Source organism: Vulpes vulpes, chromosome 12 (assembly GCF_048418805.1).
Source record: "Vulpes vulpes isolate BD-2025 chromosome 12, VulVul3, whole genome shotgun sequence".
In the NCBI taxonomy this organism is placed as follows: Eukaryota; Metazoa; Chordata; class Mammalia; order Carnivora; family Canidae; genus Vulpes; species Vulpes vulpes.
Genome location: NC_132791.1, coordinates 80558564 through 80568923, shown reverse-complemented (window position 1 = coordinate 80568923; position 10360 = coordinate 80558564). Strand labels below are relative to the sequence as shown.

Here is a 10360-nt window from a genome sequence, read left to right as displayed (position 1 = left end):
CAGTGTGTAGCTGACTTTCATAATGATGCTGGGAGTTCACTCTTCTTGGTAGAATGACAAGCATGATGAATAATTACCTAATTCTTTGATTCTAATAATGTGACCTGTAATTATTTACTACGATTTTAAAAGAAGCTGTTTATGGTCTTATTTGTAATGCTAGCTTCTGCTATTTGTGACACATTTTAATAGGAACTTCTCATTGGTAGTGATGGATTTTCTTTTTATTTTCTATTAAATGAAGATAAGAAACTTTGACAAATTGCCATTTTTTTTGACATCTCTAAGGAGTCAGTTTTTATTTTTTAAGATGAGACCCATTACACCCAAGCATGCATTAAAAAGCTATAAAGCTAAGAGAAGCTTGCGATGGGAAGGATCATTAAGAACCTTCCCAGAAATAGATAGAATGGATGTGGGCTTAGCAGTTGCTGTCGTAGACGATTCGGCACTTCAGGAGCTTGAGATAATTGTCAATCTTATGTGAATCCCTGCGTAGGCAGTGGAGCAGGTTATAAAAAGCAAAAAGGCGAGTGTCTTCATCCGCCATCTGCAGGGATGGAAGTCCTGACCAGACAGAGTAGACCTCATTTTCTCTGATTCCAGGATGAACCTAATCACCAAAAGAGAGTGACTTAGTATTATTAGTATTTATTTATCTTTATTCCTGAAGATTTGGGGAAGAAGCATGAATGTAAAGCTCTCTAGATAAAGGCGCATATTATTGAGCCAGTGTATCATAAATCTACTAATAGTATAAAAAGTGGAAGCTGAATTCAAGTGTAAGTGTTCTAACATGTATGTGATCACAGATGAAGTATGTGCGCATAGGAATAAACAGAGAACCAACCACAAAGGTGCTACATATTGAGAGAGATTCAGCTGCAATATAGTTGTGCCATATATATATGGTTGTTCTCTAACTTGAAGATCTATTTCATGTCCTACACCTTGTTTCTGATATGTTCTTTGTACCGTATTTCTTCTGATAGGTCAGCATAATTACATTTATCTATTCCCTGCTTCAAACTGATTACATATTCCATGTTGTGTATGTATGAAAGACCTCAGAAATGATAAGGATTGCACCTGATGGTTTAAGATGCAGATAATCTAGGGACATCTATCACAAAGAGTATCTGCTGAATTAGGAGACTTTCACAATCTACCCAGGACTGAGAACCCCCAAATGTCTATGAGCAAAAGGTGCTTTGTTTTGAGATCTCTGGAGTGGGAGTTGTTGAGAAAAGTACCTAAGAAAAAGAGTGAGGATGCTAGCAGTGACCCCTCAATGGTGAGGGGTGGGTGGTAGGCTGGGAAGCATGACAATGATAACAAAAGGACACTAAGGAACATGAGGGAGAGGCACCCTGATCTCTGCTTCCCGAGCCCTTGCAAGCTGGCAAATCCCCAGAGGACTGAGAGACCGAGTAGCCAGCTTGGCAACTAGGCATGTCAGTTGCTTTGAGAGCTCCCAAGTCCAAGTGTGACGCTGAGCTACTGAACTGTCTCTTACAGAGTAAGAGTAATTTTTAAACCTAGGATTTCCCATTGTAATTTAAAGTGTGTTTATTTCTACTGTGTGTATTTGTTGTCTTGCTTTTCTGTTTATTTTTTGGTGCTTGGGCCCTAAGATGAAATTTACTGTGCAAGGGACAATGATATGAATAAGAATCAAGAAATGGTTAAAAAAAAAAAAAGAACAAAATACCAAATGAAGTATTCTAGAACAAATCAGTGACATCAGAAAGTAAACTGACAGTAATGATGAAAATAACTTGAAAATCTAGGTGTTTATTTCATATGTCTCAAGGTGGAAATGTGGTTTGTATTTGTGTTGGATATATTCCTCTCCATGAAAGTGACAAAAAGGACACATGATAACATATAGTTTGTAGATAGTAAGGGAAGAATAAAATCACTCTGGTTATTCTTACAGTCCCATCTTCTTCTTTAGAATGATACATAATTTCTGACAACTTCATAAAGCTATTTGAATGTTACCTCACTTGTGCCAAAATTATCCCATCTGATCGGAGATCTATATTGTAAATATTAACTTAGTCTAAATATGACATTATTTGGGGAGATTAAATGTAATGACATGACTGTTGATTTTGGAGCCCCCCCACAAAAGAAAACACAGAATTTAGAGGAAACCACTATTCTGCAAATGACAAAATAAAGACCATTTCAAAAAGTTTTGCTCCCTTCTTTTGTGACCCCCTGAAATCTGGTGCTTGTGAGGCAGCACGGATGCCCTGACGTCATCTTTTCAATCCCTGACAGTCTCTTTTCTCTCTGACAAATGTGTCCAATAGAGGTGGGGCTGGGGTAGTAGCACAAAATGCCATCTCATCTGATTTTACTTTTCTCTTTTCTCCATTCCCACTGTCATCCTCTGGTGTGGGGAGAAAAGAGAAAGAACATGAGCAGAATTTCAGTAGCAGGTATCCTGGGATACTTTAAGAGAAACGTTTATCTTGCCAGTTCCACCCTCCAGTTGTCTTTTCCTGGAAGATATTGTAAACCCCGGTCCCCAGGAAGGGGAAGGCCTTTGGTGGATTTGTGTGTCATATGGGGATGGCTGCACCTGTCATGTATCATATCCTAAGATTCACTTACCATAGATTCTATCCGTGTGAATTACTAGAATCTTACATTATTTAATAGCAGCCTAGGATATAAAATGCCTAAATTTTGTACTTTCAAAGAGAGGTATTTTGGAACTTGCTTCTCACCATGGAGGTCACCTCTTTCATCAATGAAGAAAACAAAGAAGCATCAGGAGGCTGCTCACCTGGCCAACTATCTTCTCCATACCCTCTAGAAGTCTTCTGTTTTGTTCTTCAATCTCTATGGCTCTGGATAGAATTGCCTCTGGGGCTTCTTGCATCCCCCGCACTTCTGTGACTAGATGATACAGGGGGTCATTCCAGGAGCGCAGCACCCTCAGTATCAGATTCAGAAGGTCTTCATGCTAAGTGACCATATAAAACAATCGTATTTAAAAAAGCATAATACAGGGGGTGCCTGCGTGGCTCAGTCAGTTAAGCGTCTGCGTTCAGGGTCCTGGGATCGAGCTCCATGTCAGGCTCCCTGCTCAGCAGGGAGCCTACTTCTCCTTCTCTCTCTGCTGTTCCCTCTACTTGTTCTCTTTCGAATAGAATAGAATAGAATAGAATAGAATAGAATAGAATAGAATAGAATAGATAATGCATAATACTAGAATAGAATAGATAATGCATAAGACAGTGGGTTTAGTCACTTGTGATTTTTGCTCTGAGAGGCTGACCTAAATTATCTCTTTGTTATTCCTATGTGTATGTGAGATTTTTTTGTAGGTGGTTAAAGTTGTAAAAATAAAAAGGTTTAAGCTATTGGCTTAAACTTTGCTAAAATTAAAAAAAAATCTGGATTGTTTGAATAACTACTTCCTCGGATGAGAATTCTAGTTTATAGCAGGAAGAATTTTGTTTTCCCTTGGAAATTTGACTATCCGCCCACTCAGTGAGTTCTTATATATCTGACAGCTTTGCTTGTCCAAAAAAGAGCTTTGTTGGAACTCACTGTGTGTCTAACCCAGGAAAGGCAGATTCCACTAGTGCCAATGACAAAAGGCCCAAATCATCTTCCTTCATCCAAGGACACATTCATATTAATGAATCACATCGTCCTTTAATGTATTCATTTGTGATTTGTAGGTTTTATTTTATGATATTAGAACAAAGGGACAGTGAAGAAGACATGGCACTCATGAATATGCTCTCCTCAATCTGTACCAACCCCTGCCCCCAGGCAGCTACCAGAGCAGGCTCTTCTGTTGACCTGTGTTGATGAATAAAATGGTACGATGCTAGCTGTAGTAACAGCTTTGGTGGAATTTACAAGGGAGGTTTGCCCCCTATTTTCCCACTGTTGGGATCGCACATGAAACTCTTAGGAGCTGCTTGGCCTTGATTTAAAATGCTTGCTTTCCTGAGGTCTGTGAACTAGTCTAGTGTAAAGGAAGTGAAGAGTAGAGAAGAATCAAATAGATGTGGAGATAGAAAGACGTCCTGGGATATGAAGAGAAGGATGTATAAGCTGCAGTGTGAAGGGCCGTCTGGTCATGCTAGCATGTTAGTTGTAGCACAGCGATTAAGGGTGAGGGCTTCAAACTGGATGAAGCTAAGACCCACAGCTTACCACCCCATCACTAATCCAAATTCTATCACCTCTGTAAGCTTCAGTTTCCTCATCTCAGCAAATGTGATAAGAGTGCCTAGTGTTCTAGGATTTTTGTGCATGTGATGATTAGCAACAGTAATGCATGTACATTGCTTTGTGAAGTGTCTGGAAGTGCAGTGGCTCTCAATAAATTTTAACTCCTCCTCATCCTTCTTCACCCTTTCCCTTAATTTTATCATCATCATTATCATCATTATCATAAGTACTATTAATGAGCTTAGTAGACAGAAAGAATGCCAGTACCTATTAACAAAGTTGTGAAGAGAAAGCAGATTGTATTCATGAGGATATTTATGTGAAGATGCTTATTTTAAGTCATGTTAAGACTGTGGTTGTGGCAGGAAATCAGAAGGAAGAGATTATTATGATAAAAAATAATTGGGATAAATGATTGGGGCTTCCTAGCAGATTTTGTGGTCACCAGAACACAGGCAATCATTGTAGCTGTGAGAAATAAAACATAATACTTTACAAGACCTAATTTAGGGGAATCTTACAAATAAGAAGTGAGAAGTGACAGAGAAGTCAGAGAGGATTGAAGACAGAACCAGGTGTCAGAGAAGTAGAAGTAGAATCAGAAGGAGAGCCTTCAAAGTCTGGAAGAGATGGCTCACCCGGTGCTGTGCTCAGTAATGTGAAATGCTGCCAGTGGAGCAGCCAAGGGTATCATGTAATAAATAGAGCTGCATTTGCATTTCTTACCTATCCATGAATTTCTCAAACCTTCTATTTTATACATCATGGAAGTACAATTCAGTTTGGGCTTTCATATGGTATAATATATGTGATCCTGGGTTCAAGCCATTGATTAAAATAATGTTGTTTGTATGAACAACTTATAGATTTTTATTTATTTATTTACTTATAGATTTTTTTATTTTGTTGCTACAATCTGTAGTCAGCATCTGGTTTTACTGATGCTTCTTCAATTATATTCTGTCATTTCTCTCAGATTACTTGCTCTTCCTCCCTATTTCTCTGCCTGTATGATTAGCATTACTTAATGCAGGAGCTCTGATACTCTGTAGCATGTTAACACCAGTGTACTGCCTCAGTGGTATTGGTGAGAAAGCTGGATAGAAGACTTACGTGGATCTGTTGGGCTTGCTCCTTGTCTTCAGGGGTAGAGAGGGAGGAGGTGTGACAGCTGTTGATGGCCTTGGTAATGAACCCCCGGCCCTGGGCATACCTTTTATCCTGAAAGTGAGCAAGCAAATTTAATTAGTTATAGTTGTTTGAGCATTGGTTAAATGAGCCCATTACCAGAATATTAACACACTTGATAGATGTATAATCTTTTTTTAAAATGAGAACTACATAAAAAACTAAAACTAAAGAATTGAGAAAAAGTTACCCTTTCCCTGCCTTTCATTTAGATTTTCTCTATCAATGCATTAAAAAAAAAAAAATCTCACTTTTCTAAATCCCGACCTTGGGCACCTGGGTGGCTCAGTGGTTGAGTGTCTGCCTTTGGCTGGGGTCATGATCCCAGAGTCCTGGGATCAAGTCCCACATTGGGCTCCCCACGGGGAGCCTTCTTCTCCCTCTGCCTATGTCTCTGCCTCTCTCTGTGTGTCTCTCATGAATAAATAAATAAACTCTTTAAAAAAAAATTCCAACCTATTCCCTTCTTTGTGATTTTTTTTTGTTTAATTTTACCCTTTCCATGAGACACTATTTGGAAAGCAAATACTAAAATATGAAACATTGGGTATTTTTGTTAAGTATACTATTTCTTTAGTATTTGAACCAATGTCCTAGTGCATATGTACCTATATCTTGCCATTTAATATTTTGTTTACTGGGGGTCCAAGCCAATATGATCCCCTAATAGGCATTACAAAATTATGACTTTTCTTTGACCAACATGTAAATCCACACAACTGTACTTTACCATGCTCATCATAGGTACATAATAAAATTTTGTCAATTCTTCAAAATGGTAAGTAAAAAAAAAACAGGATATAATACTTTAGGAAATATTAATCAGTGGACGCAATGAAAATACACACACACAGACCCCTTGCTCAACAACTAGCTAAAGCATTGACATAAAGCTAATCTCTCCCCAAAGCTGTGAAAATCTAAGGAGATTACCAGGAAGATGTGAAAGACAAATGTGAAAGACAAAGGAATGGCTATCAAAAAGTTGAAGATGAAAGAAAATTCCGTGAATACAGAGAACTATGGAATATATATTTATTACAAGCATTGAGCTACATTCTTTATAGTGACTGATTTATTGAGCCTTTTGTACACTGTTTGCTCCTTGGTCGACCTAAGAGATCTGATACAACTTTCAAAGTACCATAATCAGAAGTAGAATATTGTTTTCAATTCTAAACCAACACTTCAACTCTAGTTCTGAATCTAGAACTAGATTATCTTAGAACAATAATTTATAGCATTCTTGGTTTTCAGAAGAGCTATTATTGTTTGTTTATTGTTTCTGTTAACTTTCTTGTGATGAATTCTGTTCAGACCAATGTGATTCTCATTTTTTTAAATATCTAGTATGCTAGATGACAAATGCCTAGGGAGACATGTGCTCTACACACAAGGACAAGAAATCAGCATGCATCCATTTTCTCAAATACCACCCGCAAGTATTTTATGTCAGATGTTGTTAAGGAGTGATAGGTTGTGTTCTCCCGAAATTCCTATGTTGAAGTCCTGACCCCCAATGTTCTGTATTTGAAGATAGGGCCATTATGGAGGTAAGTAAGGTCAAATGATGTCATAAGGGTGGAGCCCTGATCCAATAGGATTCGTGTCCTTACAAGAAGAGACACCAGAGAACCTCCCACTCCCACCCCCACTCACTTTCTGCCACCATGAACACAGGGCAAAGGCATGATTGGAAGATGTGTGCCCTTCTCAGGACCTGACCATGTTGGCATCCTGATCTCAGACTTCCAGCCTCTAGAACTGTCAGAAAATACATTTATGTTTAAGCCACCCAACCTGGGGCTTTCTATTATGGCAGCCCCAGCTGGCTAATACAGGTACTTAAAAAATTTGTTGGAAAAAATTTTTAAAGACAATGAATTCAAGGAAAATTTTAAAGAGTTCTTCTAACTCTTTAAGAAAACTTGAGGTTTCACAAAACTGTCCCTTTCTTGTTCCACATTTTATGAACTGATGGCTTTTTAAAGAATCTACAAAGTGTGTTATTTGAGATTTGGCTCCTGCAGCTTTCATGTTTAAGGTGTGGGGGGAGCCCCATCATTCAGGTAAGGTTCCTTCCGGGAAGAAGCAAGGAGTAGGATACTTACAAATTCGTTGAACATTTCCGAGGAGAGGTTGTGGATGTAGTGAGACAGGATGACTGCACGGTCAAACAGGTCTCGGAGGGACACCTGGCAGTTGACAGCCCCGCTGGGACAGATGGGCAGGGAGGCCACGCTCTGGCACAGGAGCAGGTCTGACACCAGCAGCAGCAGGAGCAGGAGTGACCCTGCTCAAATAAAAACACGAACCACTCCAAGGTGATCTGTGCAGCTGAGGTTATCAAAAGTAATTCTGTCCGGGAAGCCTTATCCCTCCCCTGCCCTTAGCCGGATTTGGTACTGTTACAGCCAGGGTGGGGAAGAACCCGCGCCTCCTGCTGTGTAAATTTAGATATAGAATTATATTTGCACAGATACATAGTTTGAGAAGTAGGTTGCTCCCTGCATTTTTGTATTGCTCCCAGGAGTCCTTCTGTACTTTGCAAACATTTGGAGCTTAAATTAACTCCGAGCCAGGGTGTTTAAGTCATTCTTATAAGGTAGTTTAACATCTTGGGAGTTTCTGCAGATTTCCAGCAGCTGGGCTTTCTATGAATTTATAACTTTTTAGCTCTGTGTTGACTACTCCTTTTAAACCCTGAAATGGCAACCATAGCACAGTAGACCTGTTTGTCTTACTTTCATGCCGGATGAGAATAAATATGATCGGCAATGGCTAATAGGGAGTATGAAGAGAATCTAACATAAGACGATACTATGGCCTAGCTCTGCTAACTCACCTTAAAAGCCCTATGTGATTGCTTGACCCCTTACCAAAGGCTTTGAATTTTTTTTTTTTAATTTGTGTTTCCCGGTAACCTTGTGAGTGCTTTGACCTTCATTATTATCATCAAATTACATTGATGAAGCAGAAGGCTTAGAGAGGTTAAGTGATTTCCCTCAAGTCCTATGATTAGCAGGTGGAGCTGGTCACCTGTATTATCACTTTGACTTTGTCATGTGGTTGTCCCGCACACCTGTGGGCTCTCAGGCAGCATCCCTGTAACCAAGAGCATGACAGTGGCTCGGTGCTTGCAGAGTCATTGCCATTACTTGGAAAGAACAGTACTTTGTCTTTAATCCATGCTAACAATGGCCTAGAAAGTTGATTTTATCCCTTTCTTCTGTTCCATCTTAAACAAGAATAACAACAACAAAAAAACCCACCCACTTTTCAAATCTTGGACATTTATCAGAGATTTATGTGTGAAAAACATCCTAAGCCTAAATGCCTAAAATATCTAAAACTTTTTGTTAATAGAGAATGCAACTCACAATCTGTTAACTGCAAAATGAAAGAGCTAAATGTTGTGAGGTGAATCGTATAACAGACTTTTAATTTTTCAAACACATGATACTTCCAAAAAGTTTATTTTAGGTACTTTATAGTCATGTAATTTAGCTGAGCAGATATTTAATCTACAGGTATAAATAAAAAGTACGCTGCAGGTCAAGAAATTGGAATATCAGTTCTAGGAAATTCATAACTTCATAGATATTATTTAACTCTGACTACATTTATCTGTACATTTATCATCTGAAGGATTCTCACAGTCTAAAGAGGAGATAAAATAGATAAATGTTTTTGTTCTTCATTTCATAAAATAAATTTTATGGTTGTTGCTAATTTCTTTTTCTTGCAAATGTCAACCAAGAAAGTAAAGATGGTTAATTATTACCAGGCTGTTTTTCTTTTTTGAAATGTCACTTGGCTTAAACCCAGTTGACAAAGTATTATAAGAGACGATTCTACTATCATTGTCCATATATTACGACTTCAAAGTTGAAAGTTTTACCAGGCTGACTCATTGTGGCCAAACCATGTCAGAGTCTGAAAACCTGAAAATGTTAATATCTCCTTCTGGAGTTGTGATAAATTGGATCATAGAGACTTATGGTCTTATCCCAGGCCAGAATTTCTCAAATTTGCCATTATTGGCACTTTGAGCTGGATAATTCCTTGTTCTGGGAGCTGTCCTGTGTACTGTGGTACATTTAGCAGCATCTCTGAGTTTTACCCACTAGGTTATCAGTGGCATCCCCATTCCGAATTAAGGCAACCAAAAACATCTCAGACATTAGCCAATGTCTCTGGAAGGAGGACCTTCATTTGAGAATGAGTGTTCTACTGTGCCCTTGTACAATTGCTTTCCAGAGCAATGACTAGATAGCTCTTCTAAACTCTGTAAACTTGAATCCTCTTGCTCAGAGAATATTAGCTAAAATTTCAAACGAGTGCCACCCCCCTGAAGAGTATTGATAATTCAGCAATTCCACGAGTTGTTGCACATACCTTTCAGCGACCACCCTTTGTTATCCATGGTGGCGATGCTTTCAAGAAACACACGTCGCCAGAGATCTGGTAGTCCAACAGCTTTCTCTCTCCCAGATATTGGCTTTATAAGCCTTTAACATCTTCATGAATATATTTAACTAGGTATTCCCTTCCCTTTTGCCAGTCATCTGTTTCCGTCATTGAGATTACCCCCGTAATTTCAAACATCAAATGGTATTTTATTTCTTATTCATATTCAGGGAGACATACTGACCAGAAATGAACATTCCAGGAAGGATTTTGATTAATTAGACGAAAAGGAAATGAGAGAAATGATGAAGGTGAGATCTGGAGACTATTTTGAGTGAAAGGGCCTGTGCCACTACAGAAGTCATTTGCTTTAAAATTTACCTTTATTTCTCTGCAGGCTCTTGAAGATAGCATTATATTTCACTTAGATATCTCCTGTATTAGCAAAGGGGATTCTTTTTTTCCTAGTTCAAAATTGTGAGGTGAAATCATGATTTCACAACTGACCCAGGAAATATCAGGAAATACAGAATAAGGAGAATGTGGTACATTCAAT

The 10360-nt window shown here is 38.6% G+C and overlaps 1 protein-coding gene across 1 annotated transcript; it reads right to left on the bottom strand.

Annotated features, from left to right (window-relative positions):
• Positions 1 to 268: 268 nt before the first annotated feature.
• On the bottom strand, positions 269 to 9889 carry PRL (prolactin). The gene is made up of 5 exons (XM_025999309.2): positions 9793 to 9889; positions 7506 to 7687; positions 5320 to 5427; positions 2801 to 2980; positions 269 to 613 (listed from the first exon to the last, which is right to left on the bottom strand). The coding sequence occupies exons 1-5, from the start codon at positions 9818 to 9820 to the stop codon at positions 422 to 424; spliced, it is 690 nt and encodes a 229-aa protein (XP_025855094.1). The 5' UTR covers positions 9821 to 9889; the 3' UTR covers positions 269 to 421.
• Between the last annotated feature and the right edge of the window lie 471 nt (positions 9890 to 10360).

Bases quoted from the DNA above. Each gene is read 5' to 3' on its own strand.
- PRL (XM_025999309.2), bottom strand. From the start codon at position 9,820: ATGGATAACAAAGGGTGGTCGCTGAAAG. The intron at 5,428-7,505 runs GTAAGTATCCTA...GCTCACTTTCAG, and splicing joins CGGAAATGTTCAACGAATTT to GATAAAAGGTATGCCCAGGG. The intron at 614-2,800 runs GTGAGCAGCCTC...TTTGGTGATTAG, and splicing joins TGGAGAAGATAGTTGGCCAG to GTTCATCCTGGAATCAGAGA.